We start from the raw sequence: 15,336 nt of genomic DNA on the forward strand, positions 1-15,336 counted from the left end.
AAAAATAGAAATATAAAAGTGATTTGAAGGACTCTGTGAAAACGGGTTACCGCGGAGCGTGATGAAAACTCTGGGAGCTTTATTTTTGTTACATCCGTGAAGCGATTAATGAGAGATCTGATACATGAATGTATGAAATAAAACAAGAATAAGATGCGGGAATGGATCTTTGCAGGCGCTAACTAACATTGTAAGCAACCGAAAATAAAGCCTCATTATATATGTTCAGGATTGACGCGAAAATTAGGAAAGAGGAAACTGGTGCGCAGTTCAGTGGATGACGCTGTCGTTGCCCTCTGAGCTCATCTCATCATTGCTCTTCATTCGTGCATAAGGACTAACAGGATTGAGTTGACCGTCTTAGTTATCCTGATCGGTGTTCATGTGTCTACAGGGTCCCACCCTTTCTAAATTTCAACGGAAAAACTCTGGGAACGAGAGTGTTCATCTTAGGCTCGATGCTTCACATGACTATCAGAAAGGGACAAAAAAATAATTCGGCGAGAGCACAGCCTCGCCCCGTACTCACAGCTAATGAACATCCTACAATACCTCTCGTAAGACACTTGGTTATAGAAGCAAAATTAATATTCCGGAAAAAAAGCGAGGGAGGGGGAGGGGAAGGGCGATGGGCTTTTTAATACTCCCTAAATCCACGTATGATGCAGCAGTGGAAGAAATTATTCCAGTTCAACTCCGACTTGCACACTCAACATCCCCAGCATTTCTCCTTTGCATCTCAGTAAATTCCTTCCGTTTCTTCCGACTCCTCTGCGTGAGCCTTTCCACGTTACAAGCAATGAAGAACGTCAGTCAAAGCCTCTTTATTTTTTTTAACTGATAATTTTTTTCCGTACAGTATATAGGCCACGTTCGATATATCAATATTCTAACATGGCTCCGAGGCTTTCAGGACAAACTTCTATTTATATTTGGTGATGTTGTTTTCTTTGTATCCAAGTCTCTTTTGGGAATTGAGAGGCAAAAGGAAGTTTAAACTTTTGCAATTTTGACCCGAAAACTTCGGAGCCATGTTAGAATATTGACTTATCGAACGTGGCCTATTGCAGAAGCTTTCTAACCAAGAAACGTACCTCCTTTAATGAAAAACAAAAACAAACAAACAAACAAACAAAAACAAAACAAAAAAAACCCTCCCGGTAGTACCCAAACAGAGTTGAGCTTTGTCGACACTATCACGTGACTACAACATGGGATTGGGTCGAAAGGATACATCACGCTTGAAGAGAAAAGGTTTGTTTTCAGGCAGTGTCTCAGTTACTTTTGCCCCTGGATGAAACTACATGATCTGAGAAAACAGAGAGGTAAGGGAAAGATTCCAGATTAATGTCCTATTTTTGCGATAGGCATAAAAAAGACGAAGAGATACCGGAATTTGTTTCCGCTTTCGCCTCGCCAGGGGTCTGGAAATATTAATTATCAGCACTGCTCATGCGTAATAGAATTTTTCGTGATGTCACGATCTCAGGAAGGTTCGCTATCAAACAGAAGGAAGAGAGTTTTTTCGGACTTCTAAAAAAACTTCGGTATTTTAGAACTATGGAGGACGAGATGATTGATTACGGCTTCGAAGAAGATAGTGTAAGGAGAGAATTAGTGCTATGAAGGTTCATATGATCTCTTAAAGCCCATCATCTCACTAAAACGTTTGACTAAAACATCATTCCCCTTTCGTTTAGGTTATGGTTATCGATGGCGACGAGGAAAAGTCCAGTGAGAAGGAGAGCGAAAGAAGCCGAGAACTTTTCATTCAACAAAGTGAAGCTTGTGCCAAGCATTTTGAGAAATGGTCAGAAACCCAACAAGTCGAATTTGTAGAATATCTGCTCTCCAAAATGTGCCATTACCAACACGGACATATCAATTCGTATCTAAAGCCCATGTTGCAAAGAGATTTTATAACTGCTTTACCTGGTAAGTTGATTACGCCGTTTTTAGCCGAGGCATGTTTACCTTTCCCTTTGCGGTAGGCTTAAGCGGGTGCTCCCTTTGTAAACTGTGTAGCAAGATGGATTTGAAGTCATTCCAGGAAACGAAAGGATACTAAACATTTTGTGTTGATAATATTCATCAAATGCTCGATGCGTCGTTCGTATCATAGTTACTTATGCATCGATGTGTTGATTTCGTCGTGTTTATTATTTTTGGTGGCGGCTTCTTACGAAACTCGCCGAGATTTTCGTGGTTAAAAATACTTTCCCCTGTATTTGTTAGGGAACCAATATCGATATCATTGCGTGTGTCATAATAAAATACTTGAATTGCCATGTTAATAGCGAGTGCGCCCCACAACGCTAATTTTAAGTCGTATTCGTGAGTTCAAGGTATGTTTGCTCAAGATTTATGTACGTTAGGAATTAATTCACGTTATAAACAAATAAAAGAAATCTAAAATAGTTCACCAGAGTAAGTTTAGTTGTCATAGGAAGCATAAGGTTCACAAAAATCGGAGTTAAGACAGGCCATGACCAGCTTTTGATGTAAGCTCAAATTGTTGTTAGCTTTTCCTCAGGCCAGTTGTGTTTTTGAGTTTGAAACCTTGCGTAAATTATTCTAAGATTATCATCTTTGGTGTTGTCCAATTCATTGTCTTACTTCAATCAAAGTGTCTTGTATTTGAACTTGCTTGAGCTTTAGATAGCTTTAATATTCCATGCATGCCACATGCTCTTTATAACTTGGTCATAAATCTTTCAAGTTGTACATGTGAAAAAGTACTTCTTAACAACAGAATGTGCCAAATGTACATGAACAGGGAGGACTTGTTTTGATGGAGGTACAAACATTGAGTGCAAGTTTTGTTTTTACTCTTAAAGAAACCATAAAGATGAATCAGAGAAAAACAATAGAACTCAGTGCAGTACAGGTCAATGAACTAAGTCATTTCAGAAAAATGACCCATTCCATGTTGTCGTTTCCCTTGGTTTTGAAATGGGTTTTGATTAACAACCTGTTATGTTAAATTGTTCACATTCATGCAGATCAAAAACCTTTTCATTTGGATGATTTTGCACCAGAACTGTTTTGAAAGTGTTGAAGTTGAGACAAAAGGCAATTCGTTATATCAGATCTTTGCAATTTGTGGAACTCAATTATAGCAGACATCCCAATTGGTAGTAATGCCTGTTTCAAAGACGTGCCTCTTTTTAATAGTATGGGCCAATCATTGCAAACTGTACAAGCTGTAAATCACATTTCATGAGGCAGTAAATTAAGGTACCATGTCAAGTCTACATGCAGCTAGTGGTAACTAGTTACATGTTGATTCACATCTGCAGTGAAGCATGAGAGTACTTTGACACTAGATCTCAAGTGAGAATGAATCTAGGACTGGAACATGTGTTTGTTGTGAGTGGGAATTTGTTATATGTGTATCTTAATCTGGGCAAAATATTTACAAGAGATAGTCTGATTAACGCCATTAAAATGGCCACAACTTTTCTTTTTTTCATCCAGTTGTTCCTCAAAATTAATTATAGTGTGCATATGAAATAAAATTTTGCACTTTGGACAGTACTAGAACACAACACTTTTTTGTGTTATTGTGACTTACAACAACATTGTTAATCAAGTCTGATGGGAATGCAAGCTTCTTTTGTATAGCTTCTTATAACACATTTGCTATGAAAAATTGCCATGATTTCTTTTAGTGATTGTTCTTTCCTGTTCTGTTCTACAGCTAAAGGTTTGGACCATATAGCTGAAAATATCCTGTCCTTTTTGGATGCCACTTCCTTGTGTGCTGCAGAAAGAGTTTGCAAGGAATGGAACAGAGTAATTTCAGATGGAATGCTGTGGAAAAAGCTCATTGAAAGAAAAGTCCGAACAGATCCTTTGTGGAGAGGATTATCAGAAAGAAGAGGATGGTATGGGCTTGAATGATATACAAATTAGAGTAGAAAAGTTTGTTATGGGGCTGCATTGTGGCTCATCAGGTTCAATTCCTGTTTCCACAGCATGAAGCAATAACGCATGGATGATATCCAGACCACTGCTGTCTATCCTTTCCCAGAACAAGAGAAAGACCACTTTTTGAAATATTACTCACTATTGAGCAGTTTCAAAAAAAAAAAATGAAAACCCAAATTCCAACTTTAATGTCAAGCCAATTATAACAAAGGCAAGCCAATCAGAATTCGAACAAATACCTGTACAAGTGGCAAAACAAGTCATGGTTGTGTACAATGATTGGTTATCAGTGTTATCAGATTTTATCTTGTGGCATAATGTGACTTTTAAATAGTCAGTTCAACTAATTTATCAACAGTAAGACACAGTGTTGCCTCAAATTTCAAAACACGGAGAAACAACAGAGTTCAAAATACGACACACAGTGGAGTATTTGACAAACTTTGATTTGTTTGGAAATTTTATGAAACACTGTAGTTGTTTTGTTCACGTATAATTTCCTTTGTTTAAACATGATGAATTATGAATGTGTGGGAAACTATTTACACAATTACTAAGTCCTGATGTATTTTTATGTCTTAAAATCAAAGTGATACCTCTGCATGGAACATGTTGTTTGTGTAATTTGTTTTGTGACTTGGTGTTGACCAATAATCCATTGTTTGTATTTTTAGGGGCCAGTATTTATTCAAAGCTCAAGTACCAGACCCCCCTACCAATGCTTTCTTTAGGAGACTGTATCCTAGAATAATAGAGGACCTTGAGGTAAGCCATGTTGTTAAAGGGGCAGTCAATTTTCTTACAAAATTCACGACCTCTATTTGCAAATGCAGATGAAAAATTAATTTTTGTTTTAATCAGGGACACCTAACAATCAAAGCTGATTTCTGATCATCATAGGTTATACTTTCATGCAAACTGCAATGAACTTGAAGAAAGAGGCCCAACATCATTTATCTGTTTTTCTTTGCCATTTTCACCCATTTATGCACCTTTAGCTTATTAAATTTCTTTTTTCTTGTTCAATTCTGCGATCAGGTTGAAAGTACAGTGATAATATTGCTATAAATTGCTGGACCTAAATCCTTATTAATTACAGTGGAATCCTGATTTTTTGAACCTCCAAGGGAAACGATAATATTGGTTCAAGAAATCAAAGAGTTCGAGAAATCTGGGGTAAAATTACAGTGTTTGACTGAGGAGAGGGAACAACTTTTGGTTCGAGTCATCGAGAGGTTCGAAAAAATGAGGGTTCAAGAAATCAGGATTCCACTGTATTGGTAATTTTTAATTATTAATTATTATTAATTATTATATTTATGATTATTCACCATGAGTTCAGCCACTCATTGGTTGACTGTCACAGAAATAGTGTATTAATGATGTGTTTTCTTTCCCTTCTTTTTTGAAACAGACAATTGACACAAATTGGCGTTGTGGTCGCCATGTTCTTCATCGCATCCTCTGCCACAGTGAGAATAGCAAAGGAGTCTACTGCTTGCAGTATGATGACCAGAAAATAGTTAGTGGACTTAGAGATAACACAATTAAGGTATGTATTTAAGTGCTCAACTCTGATCATGGACCTAAGAAAGCTGACCAGTGACCCAACACATTAAACTGTAACTTTTGGTCATTTCACATGGCCAACATCCCCAGACACCTTACAAATCTCCTCTGGTCCCCTTTCTTTAAAAAGTGCTCAGCCTTGTCTTGGAATACTGAATCCTGATCTCTAAGCGATTGATGCATTGGATTAACTTAATGGACCTAACAACTGTATGTTTAAAGAGCTTTGCAAAGGGTTCTTTCTGAGTATAAAGAAAATTTTTCCTCCACACCCTACTTTCTCTGTTACTTCTATGTTGACAGGTGCCTGGAGCTTTGTTGTGGATGAGGTTGTTGCCCTCTTCTTTTGTTACCTTCATCTAAAGGCCAAGTAAAGGGTGCAACATTTCCTTCCTCAAAAAATGTTATTGCCTGTATTACCACCCAAACCTACCTTAAACTTTTGAACATTTAATATTTAAAGGTGGTTCTGAATCTACTCCCACAATTTTTTTTTAAACTTGGCAAAAGGTGGATCATAAGATGCTAATTGCAATTTGGTAGGAAAAAAATGGTGGTCACTGGACTCACTTTTGAGTGATTAAGCCCTCACAACTAAATTTAAGGGTGTTTTCGTCAGCTCATACCATTTCTATGGTAACTTGTTATGCCAAGAAAGTGACTATTAGTTATTCACCAATGCTTGGGTATTTGTTTAATGCTATTAATGCAGTGTCAACTGAAAAATAGTGGCAATATGAGAAGTGCTTAAAAATGCTGGAAACTGTTGAGAGCCACCTTAAACGAAAATGTTGGTATTACTTCCCTTAAATCTAATGTACCAGTCAATTTATCCTGGCAACCTCTTGGTGAAGTCTTTTTAATTACAATATTATTTCAGCAATAGGGTATGAATTCAGCAAAAACATGGTTGAATAACTTTTTGATTTTCTGTTTATTTCCCATAGATATGGGACAAAAACACTTTAGAATGTGTGAAAGTGTTAACAGGCCACACTGGATCTGTTTTGTGTCTTCAATATGATGAGAATGTTACAGTGACTGGTTCAAGTGATTCCACAGTCAGGTATGCTTGTCACACTCCTTACTTCTAATAATCCCTGTAGTGCATTTAGAAGTGATAAGACTATATTCAATATTTTAGACAGATTAGTGGTGAAAGTAAAAAAAAAAATGATGCTACAATACTTAAACGTGAAGAACATGCACCAGTTATCTTAGAAGCCTGAGCTCATTATTTGAGTGGGAGGGCCAAATGAGAAATGATTTTACTTGAGATGTCTAGTGCACATGTAGCAAGGCCCTTGTAAAATGGAAGAGAGGCAAATGCCTTCCCACCTGACCCATCCAAACTCGACCATAAGAAATACCGAAACCATAAAATTCTATACACAATATAGACACTTCTAGTATTTTATCCTACCACCCATACTGAGCTTGATTTGTTGGGAAAGTTGCAAACCGGCAATCATGTATGTTGGTGAAGGTTAGGAGCTTTGACATACTGATTGAGATACTGACATATGTGTGAGGAACCAGATAGATTTCTTCAGCCTGGCTCACATGAACCTGTCTAGCCCCACACGCCAGCTTACAATTTTGTAACCTATAGGATTATGTCGGAAAGACTGTTGGCAGTTGGTATTGTATCACATGATGATTGTTTATTTTGCAGAGTATGGAATGTCCATACTGGCGAAATGTTGAACACATTGATCCATCATTGTGAGGCTGTGCTTCATCTAAGATTTCAGGAAGGAATGATGGTGACCTGTTCAAAGGTACCTACTGATGTACTTTTTATGCACTAATTATTTAATAATTTTACAGAAAGCTGCTTAAACTTGTACTTTAGTGGTTTAATGCCGATGGTTATTGGAGTATGTATCAATGAACAACATCAACTGCTACTTTTTTCCTCATGCCTTTCAACCGACTTTGATTTACTAGCACAATGTTTCTTTTTATTTCTGATGATGTGGTCTAAGAATAATAAAAAGCACTGCATAGGCCATTTGCATGATGGCGTCAATTGACTATGTCAACTACCAGAATTCTTCCCTTTTCCTTTTAAAATTTTAATTAGGGTAATTTTTTACTTAAACTTCACTGCAGCTTTAAAATTAGAATAATAAAGGCAAACCAAACCGAGTTCTGGGGGTTGTAGTCAAGTGACGACCTTGTGCAAACCTGCTGTTCCTTATGTTGAGCTCTTTCTTGCAATGTTCACCAAAATAAGAAAGGTCTTGTTAGGCAAATTCCTGTGTCAATCTGTGGAAAAAGAATCTGTGTGATTAGCATTTAATTACTTAACTTATTTAACATTTGGTGTGGGAGGTACAATGCCTAGTGGTTGGCGTCAACACTTCACTCTCACAGTGCCTCTCTTCAATCAGGTGTATAAATGGGTACTGGTGATTTTAAGGTAGGGGGTAACCCTACGATGGATTAGCAATTTCTTCCAGTGGGGAGTAGAAATACTCCTAGTTGCTTCATGCTACAGAAACCCATAAGCAAAAGCCTGATGGGCTTGAATGCATTTTTCACTTACCTATTTACCCACATTGTATTTAATGTAACACAACTTCTTTCATTTAAAGGATCGATCCATAGCTGTGTGGGATATGCAGTCGCCTACTGACATAAACCTGAGGAGAGTACTGGTTGGACACAGAGCTGCTGTTAATGTAGTGGACTTTGATGACAAGTACATTGTGTCTGCATCTGGAGACAGAACTATAAAGGTATTCCAGTAGTTGAAGCACTGCAAAAATCAAATCCAACTATAATGTTCAATGTATAAAATGCACTAAATTTGTTCTGTTAAGAACATACATCCATCCATCCATCCATCCTTTATCATCTTTCCTCATGGGGGCTTTTTGAAGACAATATGGTACAATACTACAATTAAATACTAATATACTAAAATTAATAATATTACATTCTAATTTAGATAATCATGAATTTAAAAACTCTACAATTGATTTACGTTTCAATGCTTTTTTAAAAATTGAAATAGTTCTACAGAGTTTTAAAGTAAGGTCCTATGAGTTCCAGATGGTACTTGCCCTATAATAAAATGTTCTTTGGCCAGTGGCAGTTTTGAATAGAGGAATGTTTAATTGTGTAACATGGATTTCTGTAAGGTTGTTCCTTGAGTTACCAAGCAATACACTAATACTGGTATTTTCTCAGACTGCTCTACTCTTCATACACTTGTCCCACACACCTAGCACAAAAATAGTGTCTCAAGTGAAATGGTGAAGATTTGAGCAATATTATTGGATTGTGGTGACATCTGACCATTTCAGCGTGATGTTGTCTGTCAGCTTGGTGATAACTCGATGACTGGAGCTTGTCAGTGCTTATTTAGTTTCTGTCCTGATGTTTCCAGGTCATTCTAAAGAGTCCAGTGACTTCGTGTTTACTTTGTACCTAAACTTATGTTTTAAGTTATTTTTGCTAATCAATCTTCCCATTTTTTTCAGGTGTGGAGCACGTCCACTTGTGAGTTTGTCAGAACCCTGAATGGACACAAGCGTGGAATAGCTTGTTTACAGTATCGGGATCGTTTGGTTGTTAGTGGTTCTTCAGATAATACTATAAGGTAATTTAAATATGCAAATTAAATTTGTCAAGTGGTCCCTGGTTTAAGAGGTCCCTTTATAGCAAAGTCTTCAGTGTAATAAAAATCATATTATTTAGTCCAAGAAAAGTCAGTGCTGGTTGTATGAAAAATGTATAGCACAGAACTTCTGGCTACCCAGTGTCTTCTTACTTTTAACACTTTTTCAATGTTCTCCTTGGCAGTTTGTTATATTGGAGTTTCGCTTGATGTTACGCAATTGTTAAGTGATTACAATTGGCCACTCATTGTCTGTCCTTTTATCAGTGTTTGTTCATAATTTGATTGTTCATAGTTACATGTATATGAGCTATAGTTGAGAATGCTTTCCAACCGGTCAATGCAATAATAAAACCATAAAAGAACATGTAGTTTAACACTATCAACAATGTTTTGTGGCAGTTGTATATTTTCATGTGTGTTGTAACTTCCTCCTAACAGATTATGGGACATTGAATGTGGAGCATGTCTTAGAGTCTTAGAAGGCCATGAGGAATTAGTCAGGTAATTGGTGAAGTATTTTCTCTCAAATTAAGATACAAATGTACATGTACCAGACAGTAGCATGTTTTCAAGGTATGGGTTGGACTGCCAAATCTGATTCCCCTACTCATAAAAGTGAAAAATTATTTTAGAGTACCTTGTAGTGGATTGATTTCAGTGTTGTGTGTTTGAATCTCACTGAGGTGTTTGGTTTTCAGGTGTATTCGCTTTGACAACAAAAGGATAGTTAGTGGAGCTTATGATGGGTAAGGATCTTCAAGTCAAAATATTATTTATTTTTATGAAAAAGAGTGGCACTGATCAGATTTTAAAGAAAACCTACCCTGTCCAATACCTAGAATATTATATATAAAGGGCTTTGGAGCACATTTTAATGAGGGTCAACAGGCGAATCTCTGGCATGGTTCATGACTGGAAAAAATAAAGGATCGCAGATATAAAAATTTTGTTTTCCTAAATCAGGAAAATAGGGAGGCGCGGTGGCCTCATGGTTAGTGCACTCATCTCTGGATCGAGCGGTCCGGGTTTGAGCCCTGGCCGGGGACATTGTGTTGTGTTCTTGGGCAAGACACTTTACTCTCACAGTGCCTCTCTCCACCCAGGTGTATAAATGGGTACCGGCAAACTTATTGCTGGGGGTAACCCTACGATGGACTAGCATCCCATCCAGGGGGGAGTAGAAATACTCCTAGTCACTTCATGCTACAGAAATCGGGATAAGCTCCGGCCCGATGGGCCACTTGGCCCGCATGCAGACTTTACCTTTGCCTAAATCAGGAAAATAAGCAAGTAAGATACTCTTTTTAATAACCAGCTCTTACACTAGAAAGAGTGTTTGAAGAAAGCAGAATTGTGAGAGGCTAACTCAAGGCTCCATATTGCAAATTGCACACTAAGTCACTGTCGATAGATGACTCTAACCTTTGGGAGGACTGGTGTCTCAAAATCACGTAGAATAGAGTGGTAAAATCACGAATATTGTTTAATAATTCTTCACAGGTCGCACAAAACCTCCAGGTCACAGATCATGAAGAATAATTTTCCAATCACGCATGAGAATAACCCTGTGTAACCCTCTTCAAAGGTGGAATTGCCGGTAACATAGAGGCATTTTCCAGCAAAAGCCAGCTGATGTGAAATGTGCTTTCAGAATCCCCGCACTACAGAGGCCTTGTTAGGCAGGTTATGCACTAACACCTTTTCAAGTCCTAATTTCGTAAGGTTCTGACGTCACTGTTAGAGGTCTATAGATCCACTCTCACACACTAATGGTTCCCTGTTCTACAAAACTGCTGACAGTGGTAGTAACATGCTGTATGTTTTTGTCACAGGAAAATCAAAGTGTGGGATCTTCAAGCTGCTTTAGATCCAAGAGCTCCAGCAGGGACGCTGTGCCTTAGAACTCTTGTGGTAAGTGTGTGATGCATGTAGCACTCCACCTTACTGCTACCAAGTTAGAATCCTGCATTTCAAGTAAATACCGGTTACAAAATTAATTATCAAGGTGCATGTGCCAGTATTCCATTTGTTCTTGGACCAGAGGGCATTGTAGTAGTTTGTGTTAAGTCAAGGTTTTCCTGAGTATTAGCAGTTTTTTATTAGCTTGGGACTCTTCTCAGAGGTTCTTTCCCCTCCCTTCCCCTGTCCCGTCCTCTCTTTCTACTGTTTTATCATTGTGTCGTGTGCCCAGTTTTCTCCCTTCTACGTGGAAGCTCATGGCTGGGTTGCCTTGATTTGCCACCTATAGGAGTGGTCTCTATCTAGGAGCTGGCTGCCAATAGCTCCTGGATTTTTCAGGCACCCAACCTCACCTTTGTGAGGCAGTTCTTAATTTGTGCATTTATCACCTTCTTTCACTTTCTAGGAACACAATGGCAGAGTTTTCAGGCTGCAGTTTGATGATTTTCAGATAGTGAGCAGTTCCCATGATGACACAATTCTCATGTGGGATTTCCTTAATTACTCGCCGGACCAGAATGGAAAGGGAACAGTCACCACCTTAAGATGACCTGTTTTATAGTCAAGTCTTAGTCTTCTGTTTATTGTATCTTTGTACAAAAAAGTCTCTTGAGGTTAAGATAGCTGTATATACTTTATTTGTTGGTGTAAGGTAGTAAATCACATGGCATCTGAGTGCTTGTAGATACTTAAGTAATACAGAAAGTTTACTATTTTCCAGGATAAAGCCATGAAGGGGTAATGTTAGCCCACATAACGGTGGTTAAGCTTGCAGCTGTTATATTATGTTAAACATTTAGGTCACTATTACAATTAGGGGAACAAGGCCTGTAGAGCTAGACAATAATGGCAAATTTGTGTTACGTGCCAAAAATAGCAACAACATGCCAAAAGTTGTTGCTGTGCAACTTGGGTTATTTGGCAACCGCTTACTACTTCAGGCATTGTGTAAAATGACGTGATTAAAATCTCCCCAACAGAATTCCATGCACCCCAGTCATTCTCCTTTAAGGACCTCCATAAGCCATCTACCTCTATCAGATAAGATATAGTGACTCTCTAAAACTGATATTTTCTACTTTGTGGAAATAATACATGGATCCAAAGACTTGAAACTCTTTACACAATCGTAAAGTGAGACTTTGTTTCTGTAGCAGGCAAGTGGCATTTTACAGTTGCCTGTGAAAAAACTCTATTTAATTGTAGCAACTTGATTTGTCTGACCAAATGATCCTAGGTTTCCTCACTATGTTTTGATTAATTTTTCTTATTCTTCTACAACAACTTAGTTGAAAGATAAAACTCTTGGTATGTACACCACTGTTAATGTTGGTTGATTTACTATAGGTGCCCAACACATTGTGTTACATTTGAATGCTGGCTTGGGGCTTTACACTGATTACCAGCAACTCGGGTGAAGCAATGTGATATGAGGGTCATTGCTGTTCATGGGTGACTTCTTCACCCTCTTCAAAAAAGAGTTTCCTTGCTTGACAGATTTTTGTCAAAACTTTGATTCTGCTAGGCTCACCTCTGCCTTGTTTACTGCTAATACAAAATAAAGATTAATGAAGCAAATAATTTAAATTATGCTTGTACTTGTAAAACAAGAGTTTTTGTGGCATTAAGTAATTATATGGAGTCACTGCTCTACAAATTGGCCATAAATTAAAGACATTTCCTTCTGTTGGTAGACTGAAACTTCCAGCATTTCTGAGAATTCCTAATAGTAATGGTCTTTGCTCCAGTACTTTTACTTTTACAGTCATAAACAGAAATTTCAGGGGGTGGTTGTGAGCTTTTCTGAGGAGGGATGGGGCATTTCTTTGTTTTCTCATTACTGATGTAAAAAAAAAAGCAAAAACTTGAGAACTAGTTCATGTAATTAATTAGACTGTACAGTTTCATTGAGAACCGATAATAAAAATTGCAGTTTGCTAATGTTTTGTGCAGCTGCTTGTTCAAGTGTCATTTTGTTGTTGCTGTTTTAGAAATTGCAGGGAGGGTATTTTGTCATTATCAAGTCTTGTATTTTCTCGTTAAGAAAAAAATTTGGAATTTTGATTGAGGACTAAAACGCTTTTTGAAATAAAAATCTTAACCGTGTAAATCTTATGAACTAACTAAGTGGTCTATAGCTAGAGTGTAGAGCACCCCACTGGCATCTGGGAGGTCATGGTATTTATCCCTTCAGGGACTCGGAACTTTTTGTTCCTCTCTTGTGACATGAACATTCATCTCCCAAAAAAAGAAGTTTCTTGTAAGGCAAATGAACTTCACTCAGAGGAAACCTTTGGGAGGTGATGATCCTATATTTGGTAGGATCTTGTGAAGTGAAAAGCAAAAAATACTTTGTGATGTGCTGAGACAGCCGATATATTCCTAACTTCGGACTATATTTGAACAGGATATTCAGATTTGGATCACACATGAGCAGCTAGAAAGGTTATATAACTTTGACTTATTATATAACCATAAATGTTATATAATTACATGGCACTGACCATGTGCCAGTGTCACTTGCACATTGGCGTGTTTCTTTTCCTGGGTTCATAGATGTAACTTGAAATGACTAAAATTGATGCTAGTAATGATAGACCACATCTTGAATTTTTATTGTTCAAGGTCTGGGCAAATTAGTGTTAACAGAATTCATATTTTGTTGTTGTGTTGTTTTTGTATATCCGTTGGAGAAAGTTGTCAGGAAATATCTGCGATTTTTATATAGCTAGCATTTTTATCCCTACTCTCAATGGCTACTTTGAGGTTGTAACAAATGATGTTGACTGTTTCCCACAAAGGGAATATAGATATTCTTGGGAAACAAAAAAGTTGGTGGTCTCACCTGCCTACAGTGCAAGCCCAGGGATTGGGCTTAGGGTGGGATTCAACTCTCATCCCTTTATACAACATTGTACCCCAACTCCACCGCCCCCCCCTCCCCCCCCCCCCTTCCCACATTTGAAGGGAAAAGTGGGAGATCAAGAGTGGGGAGGGGTACAGAAGGCCAAGCTTTTCCTGTTTGCATGCCTTCATTGAAAAGTTGGGTTTGCAAGTCTACCACTGATGACAAGTGACAGAACAGTTTAAGACTCAATAAGATATAAAAAGTCATACTCAAGTTTAATAAACCACTCGATTCTTTCATTGAACCACATCAAAATATCCATCAACGTCATCTATAAGCTGGTACACCCTCCCTCTCAACTTCAACCCCGAGTGTCGCAAAAGCCTGATGTATTTGCGACTTTTTAATACCATATGCCATCGCCGAGAAATTCTTTGAACACACTTAATGTCCTTGAGATCCACGTCTTTACTGAGTGCCTCGACGATCTCCATGACCCTAAAGTCCGGTAACATTCGATGGCTATTGTAGTATTCCAAGGCAAATAAAAAACACACTGCGTCTTCTCCAGTTGAGGTCAGCTGTTGTTGCTCTGTTGTGGTCATAAAGTCCTTCGCGTGTTCGGTAATAGTGTCTTTGTAAGTGAGATTACTATCGCACGAACTTAGCGCTATATTCTTACCATTTGCGATGTACATTTTATCGTGGATTTTTTCGAATCTTGAGCCAGATGAGCGAGTAAATAAACCCACTGGATTCCTGTGTGTTTTGTTTACGTTGTCGTCAACTTGAACAATGTTGCAATTAGCGCCAATTTGTGCGTGATTGTTAAATGGATTTCCCTCTATGTCAGCCCTGTTTCCTTCTTCAAGAGTTAGTAAATCTTGCCTGTGCACATCATTTTCGAGTTTTGAAAGCGGTTGACCATCAATTCCCAATTCGGACGGCTCCGTCTGCGTCGCTACGGTCGAAGTTGTTTGGGGCATATTTTCGGAAGTTGAGGCATCTCCAGATTTGCTTTTGTCATTTTCAAAGTCTCTCAGATCTCCATCGGAAGAAACCTTTTTCTCCCTCATGGTTCTTTTGCGTCCCCTCATCTTTGGTTTCAAATTCTTTTTTCTCCTTGAAAAGTGTTTTCCTTTCAGTTTTAAGTTTTCCCGGGAATTTTCTTCGTCTAAAAACGGCCGAAGACCTAAAATGCTTCCCGACAGATCCACGTCACAGACTCCAAGCTCGTTAGCTTCTTCGGTTAAAACTTCAGGAAAACATCCAACACATCCAACTCCTGTACACAAAATTCGTCCTTCTGTAGTTTTATGAGTTTCAACCCCTGTTGCCCAGCGATTCGCTGTCACGAAACCAGCCATCTTTCCGCTACGTTGTAAGTTTACGTTGGGAG

General features: G+C 38.2%; 2 protein-coding genes across 2 annotated transcripts; one reads left to right on the forward strand and one right to left on the reverse strand.

The window, feature by feature from the left end:
* Nucleotides 1-1,452: 1,452 nt before the first annotated feature.
* On the forward strand, nucleotides 1,453-13,060 carry LOC110049820 (beta-TrCP-like). Its single transcript, XM_089291585.1, has 13 exons — nucleotides 1,453-1,602; nucleotides 1,701-1,935; nucleotides 3,701-3,887; nucleotides 4,605-4,695; nucleotides 5,345-5,482; nucleotides 6,447-6,565; nucleotides 7,175-7,280; nucleotides 8,100-8,243; nucleotides 8,991-9,109; nucleotides 9,569-9,631; nucleotides 9,829-9,876; nucleotides 10,963-11,041; nucleotides 11,496-13,060. Exons 1-13 carry the CDS (start codon nucleotides 1,453-1,455, stop codon nucleotides 11,637-11,639), a joined length of 1,623 nt encoding a protein of 540 aa, XP_089147711.1. The 3' UTR covers nucleotides 11,640-13,060.
* Nucleotides 13,061-14,193: 1,133 nt separating this feature from the next.
* LOC110049615 (uncharacterized) lies at nucleotides 14,194-15,333 on the reverse strand. The gene has a single exon (XM_020755423.2). The coding sequence runs from the start codon at nucleotides 15,302-15,304 to the stop codon at nucleotides 14,234-14,236; it is 1,071 nt and encodes a 356-aa protein (XP_020611082.2). The 5' UTR covers nucleotides 15,305-15,333; the 3' UTR covers nucleotides 14,194-14,233.
* Nucleotides 15,334-15,336: the final 3 nt, after the last annotated feature.

The sequence above is a fragment of the Orbicella faveolata genome, unplaced genomic scaffold, assembly GCF_042242905.1.
Source record: "Orbicella faveolata isolate gen_17 unplaced genomic scaffold, um_ofav_v1 contig_1, whole genome shotgun sequence".
Taxonomy (NCBI): domain Eukaryota; kingdom Metazoa; phylum Cnidaria; class Anthozoa; order Scleractinia; family Merulinidae; genus Orbicella; species Orbicella faveolata.